The following is a 13948-nucleotide window of genomic DNA, read 5'->3' as shown; positions in this document are numbered from 1 at the left end:
GAAATACTTACTGACCTACGAAGTAGTCATTGTCATTACAGCAAAGCATGGATGTGACTTGAGAAGTCACTGTTAAATGTCCATGATAAAGAATATTTATTTTTAAAATACCCAATAATTCATATATCACACCACGAATTAATTTCTTTACTTTTGCAGATAAATCAGCTCACACTTAAAACTTCTTTTCATTCATGAAATCATGTATCTGGACCATAATGTGACTGAATTTATTCTACTTGGGTTGACTCAGGATCCTGTGAAAAAGAAAATAGTATTTATCACCTTCTTGTTTTTCTATCTGGGAACATTGCTGGGTAACTCTCTGATTATTGCAACCATCAAGACCAGCCCAGCACTGGGGAGCCCCATGTACTTCTTCCTTTTTCATTTATCCTTATCTGATACATGTTTCTCTGCTACGATAGCCCCTAGAATGATTGTGGACACCCTTGTGAAAAGTAGCACTATCACTTTCAATGAGTGCATAATCCAAGTCTTTTCATTCCATTTCTTTGGGTGCCTGGAGATCTTCATTCTAATCCTCATGGCCGCTGACCGTTATGTGGCCATCTGTAAGCCCCTGCACTACATGACCATCATGAACCGACGTGTCTGTACTGTGCTGGTGGCTGTGGCCTGGGTGGGATCCTGTGTGCATTCTTTAGTTCAGATATTTCTGACCTTGAGTTTACCTTTCTGTGGCCCCAATGTGATTGATCACTATTTCTGTGACTTGCAGCCCTTGTTGAAACTTGCCTGTGCAGACACCTATGTCATCAACCTACTGTTGGTGTCCAACAGTGGGGCTATCTGCACAGTGAGTTTTGTCATGCTGATGTTCTCTTATGTCATCATTTTGCATTCTCTGAGAAACCACAGTGCTGAAGGGAGGAGAAAAGCCCTGTCCACCTGCATCTCCCACATCATTGTGGTCGTTTTGTTCTTTGGCCCCTGCATATTTATATACACACGCCCTGCAACCACCTTCCCCATGGATAAGATGATTGCTGTGTTTTATACACTTGGAACACCTTTGCTCAACCCTCTGATTTACACTCTGAGAAATGCGGAAGTGAAAAACGCCATGAAGAAGTTATGGAGCAAGAAGTTGGTCTCAGATGATAAAAGGTGAATGGAAATTTCACTTTTTTCTTTGTGGTTTGGATTGAGCTATGATAAATCCATAGGCAACATCATCTTCTGTTGTGGAATTCATATAATACTAACTTGTGGTATGAGGATTCTTTCAATAAAATACTTTATGTGAACACATGAACTAACACATGGTTAGTGTTGAGTTATTCTTATGTAAAAGAATAGACAACAGGAGGTACAGCCAGCCATTGTTTTGGTGCCTTGCTTTCGATGCTCAGCCCGTGTCTTTGGCTTTCTTGCCTGCTTGGTATCACTGTGACTTTGATCTAGCATTTCCCATCCTTGCTTATGTTGACGTCTCATGTTGTTTGTTCATAGTTATACTCTATATGTATACGAACACAGCCTGGTATATTTTCCCTCCAAACAGTGATCTCATAATATCTGATCATGGACTTTCAACTTTGTTGCTCTTTCTGACTAAATAGGACGTACCCTATTCAATAAATTGTAGAATGTTCATGTTTAAGGACCAGTATATAATCTAGCTAGACTAACTTCTATTTCTTGGGATTATACTTCCACCTATTTTATATATTTACCCAAATCACTCTAGAAGAACTGTGATAGAACATGATAACAAATTTCCCCTTCTGAGGAAGTTCTTTGATCTTAGAAATCTTCTGAAATTTAGGTTTGTACTTATATTGTTATTCTTTTTAAAGAAAATTTCTTTTTGCTTCTGAAATGAACCTTCTTAACTTTGGGGTAGTATTAAGATTTTTTGACTCATACAAATTATAATGTATTCATTATTTTGGGCTATAGTGGTTATAGCACAGATGACTCAAATTAAGGTAGATACATTTATGTGGATTAGAATAAAAAAGTGCAAGTGGTTGATGATAGGGATTTTTGAAATAGTAACTAAAGAAAGAATGTTATAAACTAGAGGAAGATTTTTAGACTGTGAAGAAATACTTACATCACAGATATGAATTATTTTAGTGATTTTGAATATGAGCCAGAAAAGAGAGTGTTTTGAGAAAGACAGAAATTTGCAAAAATATTACATTTATGCAATGGAAGAGGTTATCAACTTTTGTCACTATCAACACTACACAGATGACCAAGAATATTTCTCATTTCATTTATCTGTACTTTTATTTATATAGAAAATTCAATATAAATATAAATAATTTTACTGATTTTGTGCTTCTATTTTTATTATAAATCCTTACATCAAATGAAGATTGCTAAATTGGTGTTATTTTTATTGTACTGGGAATGTTAGGTTTCCTTTAGCTTTAGAAAAAGATAACACATTTCTTTGTGTGGGAATGGCAATTTGTGAATGCCAAAATGAATTAATCTATATCTACTATATCTGTATCTATCCCATGTTTTTCAGATTTGTGAATTTCAGAGTTAATTCATCTCAGCAGTTTATCATAGATCACAGCTGCTACAGTTTTATCCTGCAAGGTTTGCACAGCAGTAGATTCTAGTTAGCAGTTTTAGTTTAAGTCTTCTAGTTTATGGCCAGGAAAACATGAAAAGTGGTGTATTTGGGTTTTAATTTAGGTGCCTCCCAATACACTCTAATAAGCCTTTTGGATATGCTTTTAACCTAGAGCTGCTATGGCCACTTTTTGCAACCACATCTTCTGCAAACAGATTGTGCTCTGAATCCATTTCAAGACTTTATAACAAAGATAGTAGAAATGCAAAGAACGTGTAGTCTCACTAGCATTCTTGTTGTTGTTAAAGTCATGTCCTGCTAGGGAATGATTGGGGATCAGGATCTACAACAGGCACATTTATGTGAGAAAAGTGAGGATCATGAATTCACAAATGATATTGCATCCTCTCAGTTGTCATGAGGAGCTTCTCTCTCTAAAACATAGGAAGTTTTCTCGAGCGTTGATGCTACATTCTGACCTCATCTGAAGATATTATCATTGGCAATTGGTATTAGCTAATTGGTATTAGCTCTTCTCCTGAGCTTCCTCTGACTGCTTATTTTGCATCCCAACAGCTAACTAAGGGCTGTCACAAAAAAGTCAAGCAGGACATCACAGTCCTCCTGTAGAAGGAAATGGGATACAGAGGGGGTTGTAGGACTTGGCTCACAAGTAGAAGTACGAATGGGGAGAGCAATTCCTCACTGTAGTGAATCTTGAAGGCGCTAACACAGGATGGCAAAATAGAAATCTGGAATTGAGCTTACCCCAAGAGGGCTTTTCCTGTGAGCCCAGATCATTGGAGAAGCCTCATAGAGTACACGTGACACTTGCATTACTCGGGACCTATTTGGTAACTCTACAAGAAAGAACACAAATCAGAGATGCTAAAAATGTAAGATCTAAAAGTTAATATATATATTTATTATTTTAGGCATCAGTTTATCCCAGAAATCTGTACAAATGTTGGGTGTGATAGTTTAATGGTGAACACATTTCGAACTTAATCTCTATAGGGGTCTAAATTAAATTGCTTGAAGAAATTACATTCTAGTTTCAAGGAATTTTTAAAGTATGTTTATCAGTATGTCCATATTCAAGTGGAGATAAACTATGCCCAACTATAGGAATTGTGGGCTGTCTGATAGAATTGTGATTAAGCATAGTTTCCTCTTATTTATTCATGTAAATATATATTTGCTTGTTTTTTAGTGTTATTAGAAATAGCTTCATTATAAGTGTTCTTAAATATTTCTCTGCATGAATGTAGAATGGTGTAACTTCCAATCATTAACATAATGGTTCTCAATGCTGTTTGCAAGATCTTTTTTTTTAATGACAATCGTATTATAATATATAAATGTACCAATGTGGCGTATTGTACTGAAATTTTCAAGATGTTACATGTCAAATATATTTCAATAAGAAAACATAGATTCTTTAAAAGGGCTACCTTGAATATAAATCTTGATTCAAACTGGAAAAACTAGAGTAATCTTGATGGGCAGTGGAAGGAATTGTATGATGTGAATTTCTCTAAAGAAAAGTTTATTAACTTTAAATAATATTGTCTAATGTTTCACAGAATAAAAAAATCTTTTCACTGAAAATTATCTATTTTTCTATTTAATTCTGGAGCTTGATGAGTTTTTGATATGTGGTCCTCACATAATTGAAATTTGATTTTTTGGGTTGAACTGTGTCCCCCAATAAAAGAATATGTTGGAGTGCAAATCAGCACCTCAGAATGTGACCTCTGTAGAGACAGAATTTTGTGATGTAAAACTTGACATTTATTTTTAAATTATAATATGAGTGCCTGACATGGAACTTTTGATTTATTTTTTTTTTAAGATTTATTTATTTATTCATATAAGCACTGGGTACAGTCAGAAGTGTGGGAGGGTGAGAGAATTCACTAGAGCCAGAGCGGGGAGCAGAACAGGTAGACTGACGAAATACACTGCTGAGGGGAGCAGCGGGTGGCAGGAGAGGTCTGTCACCCCAGCGGCTGAGGATTGAACCAGCACTGCAGAGGCTGCGGGTGGCTTCGCAACCCAGCGCTCAATCACTGCACCACTGGGGAGGCCCTGGAGCTTTTGATTTCTAAGGGAGGTAACCATTTCAAAGACACTAATCTTTTAAAATTATTTTTTATTGTATTATTTTTATTAAGGTAACATTTTGCAACATTGAATATAATATAATTTGGGTGTATAGATTCACACCCATAATCCTCCACCACACTTCACTGGGCATCTTCCCACATTGTTCCTCCTCAAATCCTCTCCCTCTGATAGTCTCAGTTGTATAGTCAGACTTACAGCATTTGTTCTGTTCCTTTGTTTTGTTTCTTGATCTGAAAGAAACACATATTAAAAAAATCACCTGGTATTTGTCTTTCTCCTTTGGACTATCACTTAGGATTTCCCCCTCCAGTTCCATTCATGCTGTAAGACATCCATCTTGAATAAACACATCACTAGATACTTAACTAAGAAAAAGCCAAGTAACCCCACCCAGGAAGTCTCCCTTTGGAATTCCCTGTTTGACCTACAACTGATCACTTGAGAGACGGTGTGTTTCCCTCCTCATGCTTCAATCACACTCGTATGTTTTACATTCATCAATATAGAGTAAACTCAGGAACACTAGGCACCCCATCCTCTAGCCTAATAAAATCAGAGCACAGGCCCATACTCTCTATCTACCTGCAACTTTGCTGTGTGACCCTGAGTGTGTTGCGTATCCCCACACAAACTATGGGGAACAAGCCATTTTTTGTGGGGTTTGTCTTGCAATCATGTTAAGAACCAGAAGGACCAGTTGGGCCACAACATTGACTTGGAAAGGGGAATTGTCTGTGGGAGCCTGCCTCAAGGAATAGGGGACCCATGAGTGCCCCTGGTTTTCCTAGCTGATGGGATCAATACTGATAAGCCAATACTAACACAGAGAAGCTCTCTACAGAGTAATCAAGTCAAAATTATGTCTTCACACAGAGCAGCTCTCTACAGAGTAATCAAGTCAAAATGTCTTTGTGGGGAGCTCTATTCCCTTGACTGCTGTCTTAACACAAAGGGGAAATTTGGGCACAGATATAGCCTTACAGAGAATGTCACGTGAAGGTGAAGTCAGAGAATGGGGTGAATGGGGTGATTCTGGGTACATCCACAAACCAAGCAGTGCCAAAGGGCATTGATAAATTACCAGAAGGTGGAAGAAAGGAGTGGAACACATTCTCTTCATAACTCACAGAAGGAATATACTTACCAGCACCAAGATCTCACATTTATAGCTCCCAGAACCATAAAATGATTTTTTTCTGTTGTTTATGATACTTCGTCATGATAGCCCCACAAAACTAATACTGTTGTACTTACAAGAGCATTGGGAACTGGCTCTTTAACGCATATTCAAGATGAGAGCTCTATTGGCTTCTGTTACTGCTGCAATTAGTTAACTCACAATGACTTAAAGCAACATAGATTTACTATTTTATGCTTGTGTACATTGAGAGTCCAACACAAGTTCCCTAGACCTTTGCATCCTGTGGTCATTGGGGGGATTCTAGAATATCAGGTAGCAGCAGTTAATAACTGTTAAATGTTTTAAAAATAGGAAAAACAAGACCAAAATGGAGTACTTTATGCAGGGTCCCCACTCAGACTTAATGCCAATTTCAGTAACCACCTCTCTCAAAAGGGTAGTTCTAAACCAAGCAAGCTAGAGTCATCTAATCGGCACCAGTGAGGCATCTTTTGTGGCATTTTTCAGTCCTAGTGTCCAAGAATGTTCTTCATAGACCCCACCTCATACACTCTTCCCAACCCCATCCTTTATGTTCATGTTAGTTTTGTCAAAGGAACAGTGAGGAGTAAACTCATAGCCAGCGAATGATGGACTGAACAAGTCCACACCCACTTCTGCATTCACAAGATCGAAGGTACCTTGGATTGAAACTCCCAGCATACCATGAACCTGCTTCCTGAGCCAGGAGGAGTTGATGGGCAATATGGGTGAAGATGAGTGGTGGGATGGACCTTAAAACACCGAAGGCAGGCAGGCTTGGCTCTTTTGTTTTTTCAGCTCTATTATTCTGGCTAATTAATCTCTTTTTCTTCCCTCCCCATTTATTTTTCAAATTTGCAATATTATATTATTATCTATGGATCATATGCAGTATACAACCCCGTGGGTTATTTATTTTGTACTTCTTGACCTTGTTCACCCATTTCACTCAACTCCCAATCTCTCCTTTGGTAATCATCAATCTGTTCTCTATCTATGAGATTCTTTTTTTTTTTTGTTTGTTTATTTCTTTAGGTTTTAAGACTTCATGTACAAGTGACATCATGAAGTAAAATAGAACATAATTATGAAACATTCAGGATGATATTTTATTATCTTGTTTAAAATTGAAAAGCCAGAACTATCTATAAACTGCTTGCTATGTATATAGTGTGGTACTAATAGTCACAGCCACTACAGTGTTATTAAAGTATCTTAGGCAAAGTCAGATTTTATATAGTTATTAGCTGCCTAGCATTGTCAAATTACATCATCATGCCCTTATAGAAAATATTAATAATTTCATCTCATAAGGTCATTATGTACATTAAATTAAAAAAATTCTTTCAAAGTCCTTACCACAATTAGTAGCAAATTATAACAGCATTTTCAATTTTTGCTATTACTGATACCATCATAAAGTATTAATTATTGGATGCATGGTGAGAGTAGATCATGATTTTACTGAGTTATTAGTCTATTGAGAATTTGAGAGCAGAACATCAACTTTTAACACACATGCACACACACCCCCCCCAATTAAAAAGAAACTCAGATTATGAAAAAGGAATCAAATGATATCATCTGCATATTTTGGATAGCAGAATGATTTGGATGTGGAATGAGTTTGTAGGAAATACAAAATAATGAGAAAAATCTTGGTTGAGATGGGGACATTTAATTTGACTTAATTGTATAAAGTAAAAGGTGAATGCCTTCAATATTAATAGAAAATTAACCTTGGTAATGGAAGCAGAGGAAGACTTTTAGCACATATATGGTTTGGGTTTATTATCTGCATAGAAAAACAAAGCTATATGTAAACATTTTGGTCACTGGGCATAAAACCTATATTTGATATTTAGCATCATATATTTGAAGCAATTTAATAGCACACGTGTGCATATGTATGATTTAGGCAGCAGTGCGTTATAACATTATATTCAGGTGTGTATCATTATATAGCAATATGTTTCTTTAAAAACATATTTCCAAAGCCAAGGTCATTGTAAAATAAAAATCACCAAAGTTTATTTTTACTATGCTTGTCCTAGAATTGCCACAGAATTTGCCACTGGGATTGCACTCAGTTCCCTCTGGAGCCTGTAAATATTCTTGCTGGCCCTGTCAGTGCAGCTCCTGAACCAGCCTCTAGATCCCGATCATTCAGGGAACTGGACTCTGCTGCTCATTACTGCATCAAAGGAATAAAGACAAGGTCAAAAAGCCCAGGTGTATTTGCCATTTTCCCAGCAGTTTTATGACATAATTATCACTCCTATTTTGAGTACACATCAGGTTAGTTTTTAGGACCTGTTTATTCTAAATATATTTTCACAGTAAGATACAGTGATGGAGGCTTTTAAATTGCATCTTTCTCCCTAAGAGATCTATTATTTTGATTTACAACAGAATTTTTATTGTTATCATGAGTACAAGAAGATAAGACTATCTCTTCAAATACTGATTGGAATCGACTGATACCAAATATGTGAGTTTTTATTTACTTCTTTTCTTTTTCCCATTGGTTCTTCCTCCCTATTTATTTTTGCAAACTTAACCCAATGTAAAATTATCTCTTGGCATAGCCTTGGAATCCTCCCACACATGACTTATTTTCTAGGGAAATTCATTTTTCCATTATAAATATATTCTACAAATATATCAACTTACTATTTCATTTATACCTTTATAGACTTCCAATTTGTATAACAAATTTGACATTTTAATACTTTGACAATTTAAAATCCATTTCAGTAGAAAATGATAAAGAAAATGCTCTCTTGAAATCTTGGCTTCTAACTTGGAGCTCTTAGGTACTGCGACAGGAGGCAGAGATAAACCGTGGGTTGTTTTATGCTCTACTTCAAATAGATAAAAAATAAAAATTTTGAAAAGATTCCAATAATTGAATAAAGTAAACAATAAACAGAATAGATTAAGGGAATGATAAAATATTACTTGACAAATTTGATGCTTGCTGATGAATGGTTTAGTGTATCACTTGATTTCATAGTGGGCTTCTGTAACTAAAGAATCCAGAAAAATCCCAGGTTTCCTTATTTTGTTAAGAGGATACCCATAGAATTTGAAAGACAGTTTCCTCAATCACATAATCAGGGAATGGCAGATGACAACCAGAAACATCATATCCTAGGTTCATATCCTGTATCATACGTTCATAATACTTTGTAATAATTCCTGACATTTGAAATAAATAGGAGGATATTTCATTGGTCACAAGGAAATCAAGAAGGATGATGATTGTTTATTTCTTTTACAAAGATAAATAATAAATATATATCATTAAATTTAGGGGAAAAAGCACAAAACTATTAATTGAACTAAGTAGAATATAGGGATAAACTAATTATTTCTTAGAGGTGCTTGATTCAACTACTCCAAATTAAAGAGATTATCTTTATTTGGTAGTGAGGTCTTCATAAATAAAATTTACCTTGATTTCTTGAGTTCTCCCATGTACGAAATGGAAAATCCTATTACTCACTTCACATCCAGTATCAAATAAATATATATCTGGCATATAATTTTATTATTTGCAAGATTTCTTTTCTCCAGAAAAGTTTGTCTTTATATCAGTAACTAAACAGTCATTATTTCCAAGTAACTTAAATTGTATTTTAAATAGAACAAATTTCAATATGTGTGTGTATTTATTTATTGATTGACTTCAAGTCCAGTAACCTATCTTTACCAATATATCTTATTGAATAATTTTATAATTTACTTCAATTCTGAGATTGTATGTGTATCCTCTTCATTCTTCCTTTTACAAACTTCACTTAATGACTCGATAGTAGTTGTTTCTGATATTTGCAATGAACATTTCAAATTACACATTTTTTTTAGCATTTTAATTATAATTATTGAATGTACTGATGTTTGGGAAGAATTGGCATCATTTTACTATAGATCTTTCCTAATTAAATATGTGGAAAATCTTGACTAATTTAAATATTTTTATACATTTTAATTTATATTGAAGAAAGGGCAAATAACTCACAGGTTATTTTAAAGGGCCAATAACCCACAGTTAAAAGAATCTTTAAACATGCATATCATTAGCTCAGAACTAACGCAAAGAGTTGACAGACATTTATAATTCAAGAAATTTTGAAATAAAATAAACCATAGGATATTAAGCCAAAGTCCATGAACTTGTTAAAAATCTCATTGTATGAAAAATGTGTATTTTCCCAAAACAATCTCATAAGAATGCACATGGAGTGAAGGGTGCTGTTCAATTACTAGTATAGCTCTTCACAGACAGGCAGGCAGATTGTTATTTGTATGTAGTGATTTATTTTAATGAAAATGGGCTTTGAGTTTAGCAGTTTTGTGATATATCAGATTGCAGAAAAGATGTAAGAGAAGAGTATAATATTTTGTATCAAAGAAATATTTTCCTTTTAACTACATTATCCCAGGATTTACCTCTTGCAAAAGTGCTTCAATTTGAAGAGAGAAAAGGAGTTGAAAAGATGGCATGAAGGAGAATATCAGGATGCAGTTTGCCCCTCCCCAAGGGTGCTGTCAAAAAAGAAGTACCAGGAGGTGTGACTACAGGTACAGGTGATGAGAGCTGCCAGGTTAGCTTGGGGAACAAATTAGGAAATGGGTGAATACCAAGAAGCTATGATTGTGCTAGGAAGCAACACTGGAACACACTTTCCTCCAAATATCTGCTGCTGTACTTTTCTCCCTCCATTTTCTTAAAGGTACATGAAAAGTTTCTCAAGTTACTTTCTGAAATTATCGCCAGAGGTCAGGGTTTAAAAGAACAAGCATTTATTGGCACTAGTGAATTTTCACGAGTTAGTGAAACTAAGATGAATTGGGAATTATAGTGCCCTTCCTACATTTGAAGAATAGACAACTTACTGTTATTTTAAACATATAAGTTTAAAAAACTCCCCTTGATGGATAAGAGTGAAATTTTATTTGAAAATTAACCTGGAAAAGAACATTTCGTGTTTTGGCATACATTCTGTTGTTCATATCAAGTGTGCAACATTGGAGTTACCCTTGCAGTCTCTTGGTTATTTGGAGTCTTCTTGTTATCCAATAAATGTTGAAATAATCTGTAATGCCCTTGGGAGTAGAGGTTGTGTGTTATACACTGCAGTACCCTTAACCAATTATAGTGATTACATCCTAATAACCAAACCATATATATTCATTGAATGATGAATGACATTTAAAAGAAATCCATAGTTAGAGAGTTGAGAGTTTCAGTTATATTAAATACCCTCTCTACATGATCAAACCCACAGAAGAAATGGGACATGAAAACGTCACAGAATTTATCCTCCTGGGACTTTTTAGTGATGTGGATGCAAAGGTTGCTTGCTTTGTGTTTTTCTCACTTTGCTATTTTGCAATTCTCTCTGGAAACCTGGTCATTCTTGTCACCATCAGGGGTAGTCGCCTCAGTGAGCAGCCCATGTACTTTTTCCTTAGCTGTCTGTCCCTCATGGATGTCTTCCTCACCACCACTGTGGGTCCCAAACTGATCACAGACTTACTGGCCCAGCAGAAGACCATCTCTTTCAACAACTGCATGGCCCAGCTATTTTATACTCACTTCTTTGGTGGCACTGAAATCTGCATCCTGGTGGCCATGGCCTATGACCGCTATGCTGCCATCTGCAGACCCCTTCACTACATGCTCATCATGAGCCGACAGGTGTGCTATGTCCTGGTGTTAGTCTCTGTTATTGCAGGATTTTTTCATTCAATCATGCAAGTATTGGTTGTTATGGAACTTCCCTTCTGTGGCCCCAATCAGATAGACCACTACTTCTGTGATATATTCCCCTTGTTGAAGCTGGCCTGCACTGACACCCACGTGTGGGTTATTGCCATCATTACCACAACTGGGGTACTGTCCATTTTGACTTTCGTTGCCTTGCTGATTTCCTACATCATCATCCTGTCCAGCCTGAGAGCCCACTCCTCCCAGGGCCACCTCAAAGCCCTCTCCACCTGCGGCTCGCACATCACCGTGGTGCTCATGTTCTTCCTGCCCCTCATCTTCACCTACGTGCCCACGGTGGATTCTGTGAGCAACGACAAGGTGTTCGCCCTGTTTTACACCATGATTGCGCCCATGTTCAACCCCCTCATCTACACACTGAGGAACACCGACATGAAGAATGCCATGAGGAAGGTTTGGTGCCGAGACAAGCGGCTTGACGGGAAATGAGGGCTCTGTGTTGGTGTCCTTTGTGGGATCTCATGCCCTGCCCAGAATTGTTAATGTGGAGACTGAGCAGATGCAGAGAGGTGGGATGACGTCTTCAAGAGATGTACCCCTTGAGAGAGGAGGCACTTTGTTCTTTCTTTTATTTTATCACACTCTGTACATAGAAAGTGAAGCATTTGATCTCCACAGCCCTCCCAGCTCTGACATCTAGAATTCATGTCTGACATTCTGGAACTTGCTGTTCTTCCTGATCCCAGAGATAGTGGGCATGATAACACTTTATTCAGGGAAACCCGTAAGACTGCATGGTTTGGCAGTTGTATCCACTCTAGGAAATATATCTTCACTGAGATACCTGTCACAGGTAGAGAGCAGACCTAGCACATCCATGGTTTTCAGGATCCATTGCAACAAAATAAAGCAATGCTAAAATATTACAAATGTTGTTGTATATTGAAATCTTTACATTAACAAATCCAGCTTCAAAAGTAACACAGTATAATGTAATTTTACATTTTACACCAAACATACGAACATTGTTATTAATCAATCTTAGTTCCAAATTGTTATTTTATTCCTCCTATTTACTGATCACACATATTTGGTACACATAAGAAATCTCAGAAAACACTCAGGTTATGAAATATGGATTTCAGCTAGGAATGGCATTAAATTATTTTGTGGCAACTGGCATCTTATGGGACAGATCAACAATTTAAAATCTAACCTGTGGGAAAGAGCTAGAGCTCTAATGCCAATGTTTCATGATCTATAATAAAATTCAAATTAAGTATTAACCTTTACAGCATTCTCAATTAAAAGGAGCTATTTTTTCCATGAAAAAATACAATGTGCATTTATCAATTAGACAAGCACAAGCAGACAGTAGACAACATGTAGGGAACTTGAGGTTATCAATTTATGACTTTATTATATAATGAATATTTATTAAATTAAAAATACTGTCAAATATGGTAAATGAGAAAGTTAAGTTTCTACTATGAATATACAGTTTTAATAGAATTTATTTTTTCAGCAGTTTTAGATTTACAAAATAATTACACATAAGGTACAGAGATTCCCATGAACTCCTCTCCTTCTCGTCACAGTTTCCTATGTCCTTTAAATTTTTATTAGTGTGGCACATTTATTACACTGATGAGTCAATATCAACACATTGCTATTTACTAAGTTGTACATTTACTTTAAGGTTCTCTCTTGCTTATACCGTTTTATTGGTTTCCATAAATGCTCAATATCGTGTTGTGTATATTCTGTTAGTGTCATACACAATTACTTCTCATCCTAAAAATATATTTTGATCCACTTATTCATCCCTTCTCCATTCTCCTCGATATCTTGGCACCACTGAACTTTTTACTGTCTCCATTTTTTTTGCATTTTCCAGAACAGGTATTCATAACTCATATTTGTTATTTTGATATTGCTATTTTAAAGCATAAGTTGATAGATTGAGTTGTTTCAAGATATCAATATTTTAAAATTCACCAATACTTCTACTTCCAGTCCATATAAATTTATTACCTTTAGTTTGAGCAGTGTATGCTGCAATTATAAGTTGATATTAAGCTAAAATTCTAAAATGTGTATGTTAAAAAAAATCTTAATACCCCCCCAAATCAGTAGGGAGCAAGTAGTAGCATACACTACATTTGACCAAAAGCACACTGTTTTGAAAATTAATCCAGTATTTCAAACATTCTAAGATGAAAAAAGTAATGCATAAGGGAAATTAATCTACATAGTTTGATAACTTTCTGGAATTCTCTAGGTAAACATATGGTAATAATTCAATGCATAATATTAAGAAGTTGAAGGAGTGTTATCTATATGGTATAGCATCTCAACC

The 13948-nt window shown here is 35.8% G+C and overlaps 2 protein-coding genes across 2 annotated transcripts; both read left to right on the top strand.

Annotated features, from left to right (window-relative positions):
- Positions 1-202: 202 nt before the first annotated feature.
- On the top strand, positions 203-1135 carry LOC311171277 (olfactory receptor 4C16-like; the record flags this gene model as incomplete). The annotated part of the gene is made up of 1 exon (XM_084233987.1): positions 203-1135. One exon carries the CDS (start codon positions 203-205, stop codon positions 1133-1135), a length of 933 nt encoding a protein of 310 aa, XP_084090113.1.
- Positions 1136-11151: 10016 nt separating this feature from the next.
- LOC311171516 (olfactory receptor 4P4-like) lies at positions 11152-12078 on the top strand (the record flags this gene model as incomplete). The annotated part of the gene is made up of 1 exon (XM_084234442.1): positions 11152-12078. The coding sequence occupies one exon, from the start codon at positions 11152-11154 to the stop codon at positions 12076-12078; it is 927 nt and encodes a 308-aa protein (XP_084090568.1).
- Positions 12079-13948: the final 1870 nt, after the last annotated feature.

The sequence above is a fragment of the Talpa europaea genome (genome assembly GCF_964194135.1).
Source record: "Talpa europaea genome assembly, chromosome: 1".
Taxonomy (NCBI): Eukaryota; Metazoa; Chordata; class Mammalia; order Eulipotyphla; family Talpidae; genus Talpa; species Talpa europaea.
Note: the sequence above shows the minus strand (reverse complement) of the source record. Positions and strands in the feature narration are given on the sequence as shown.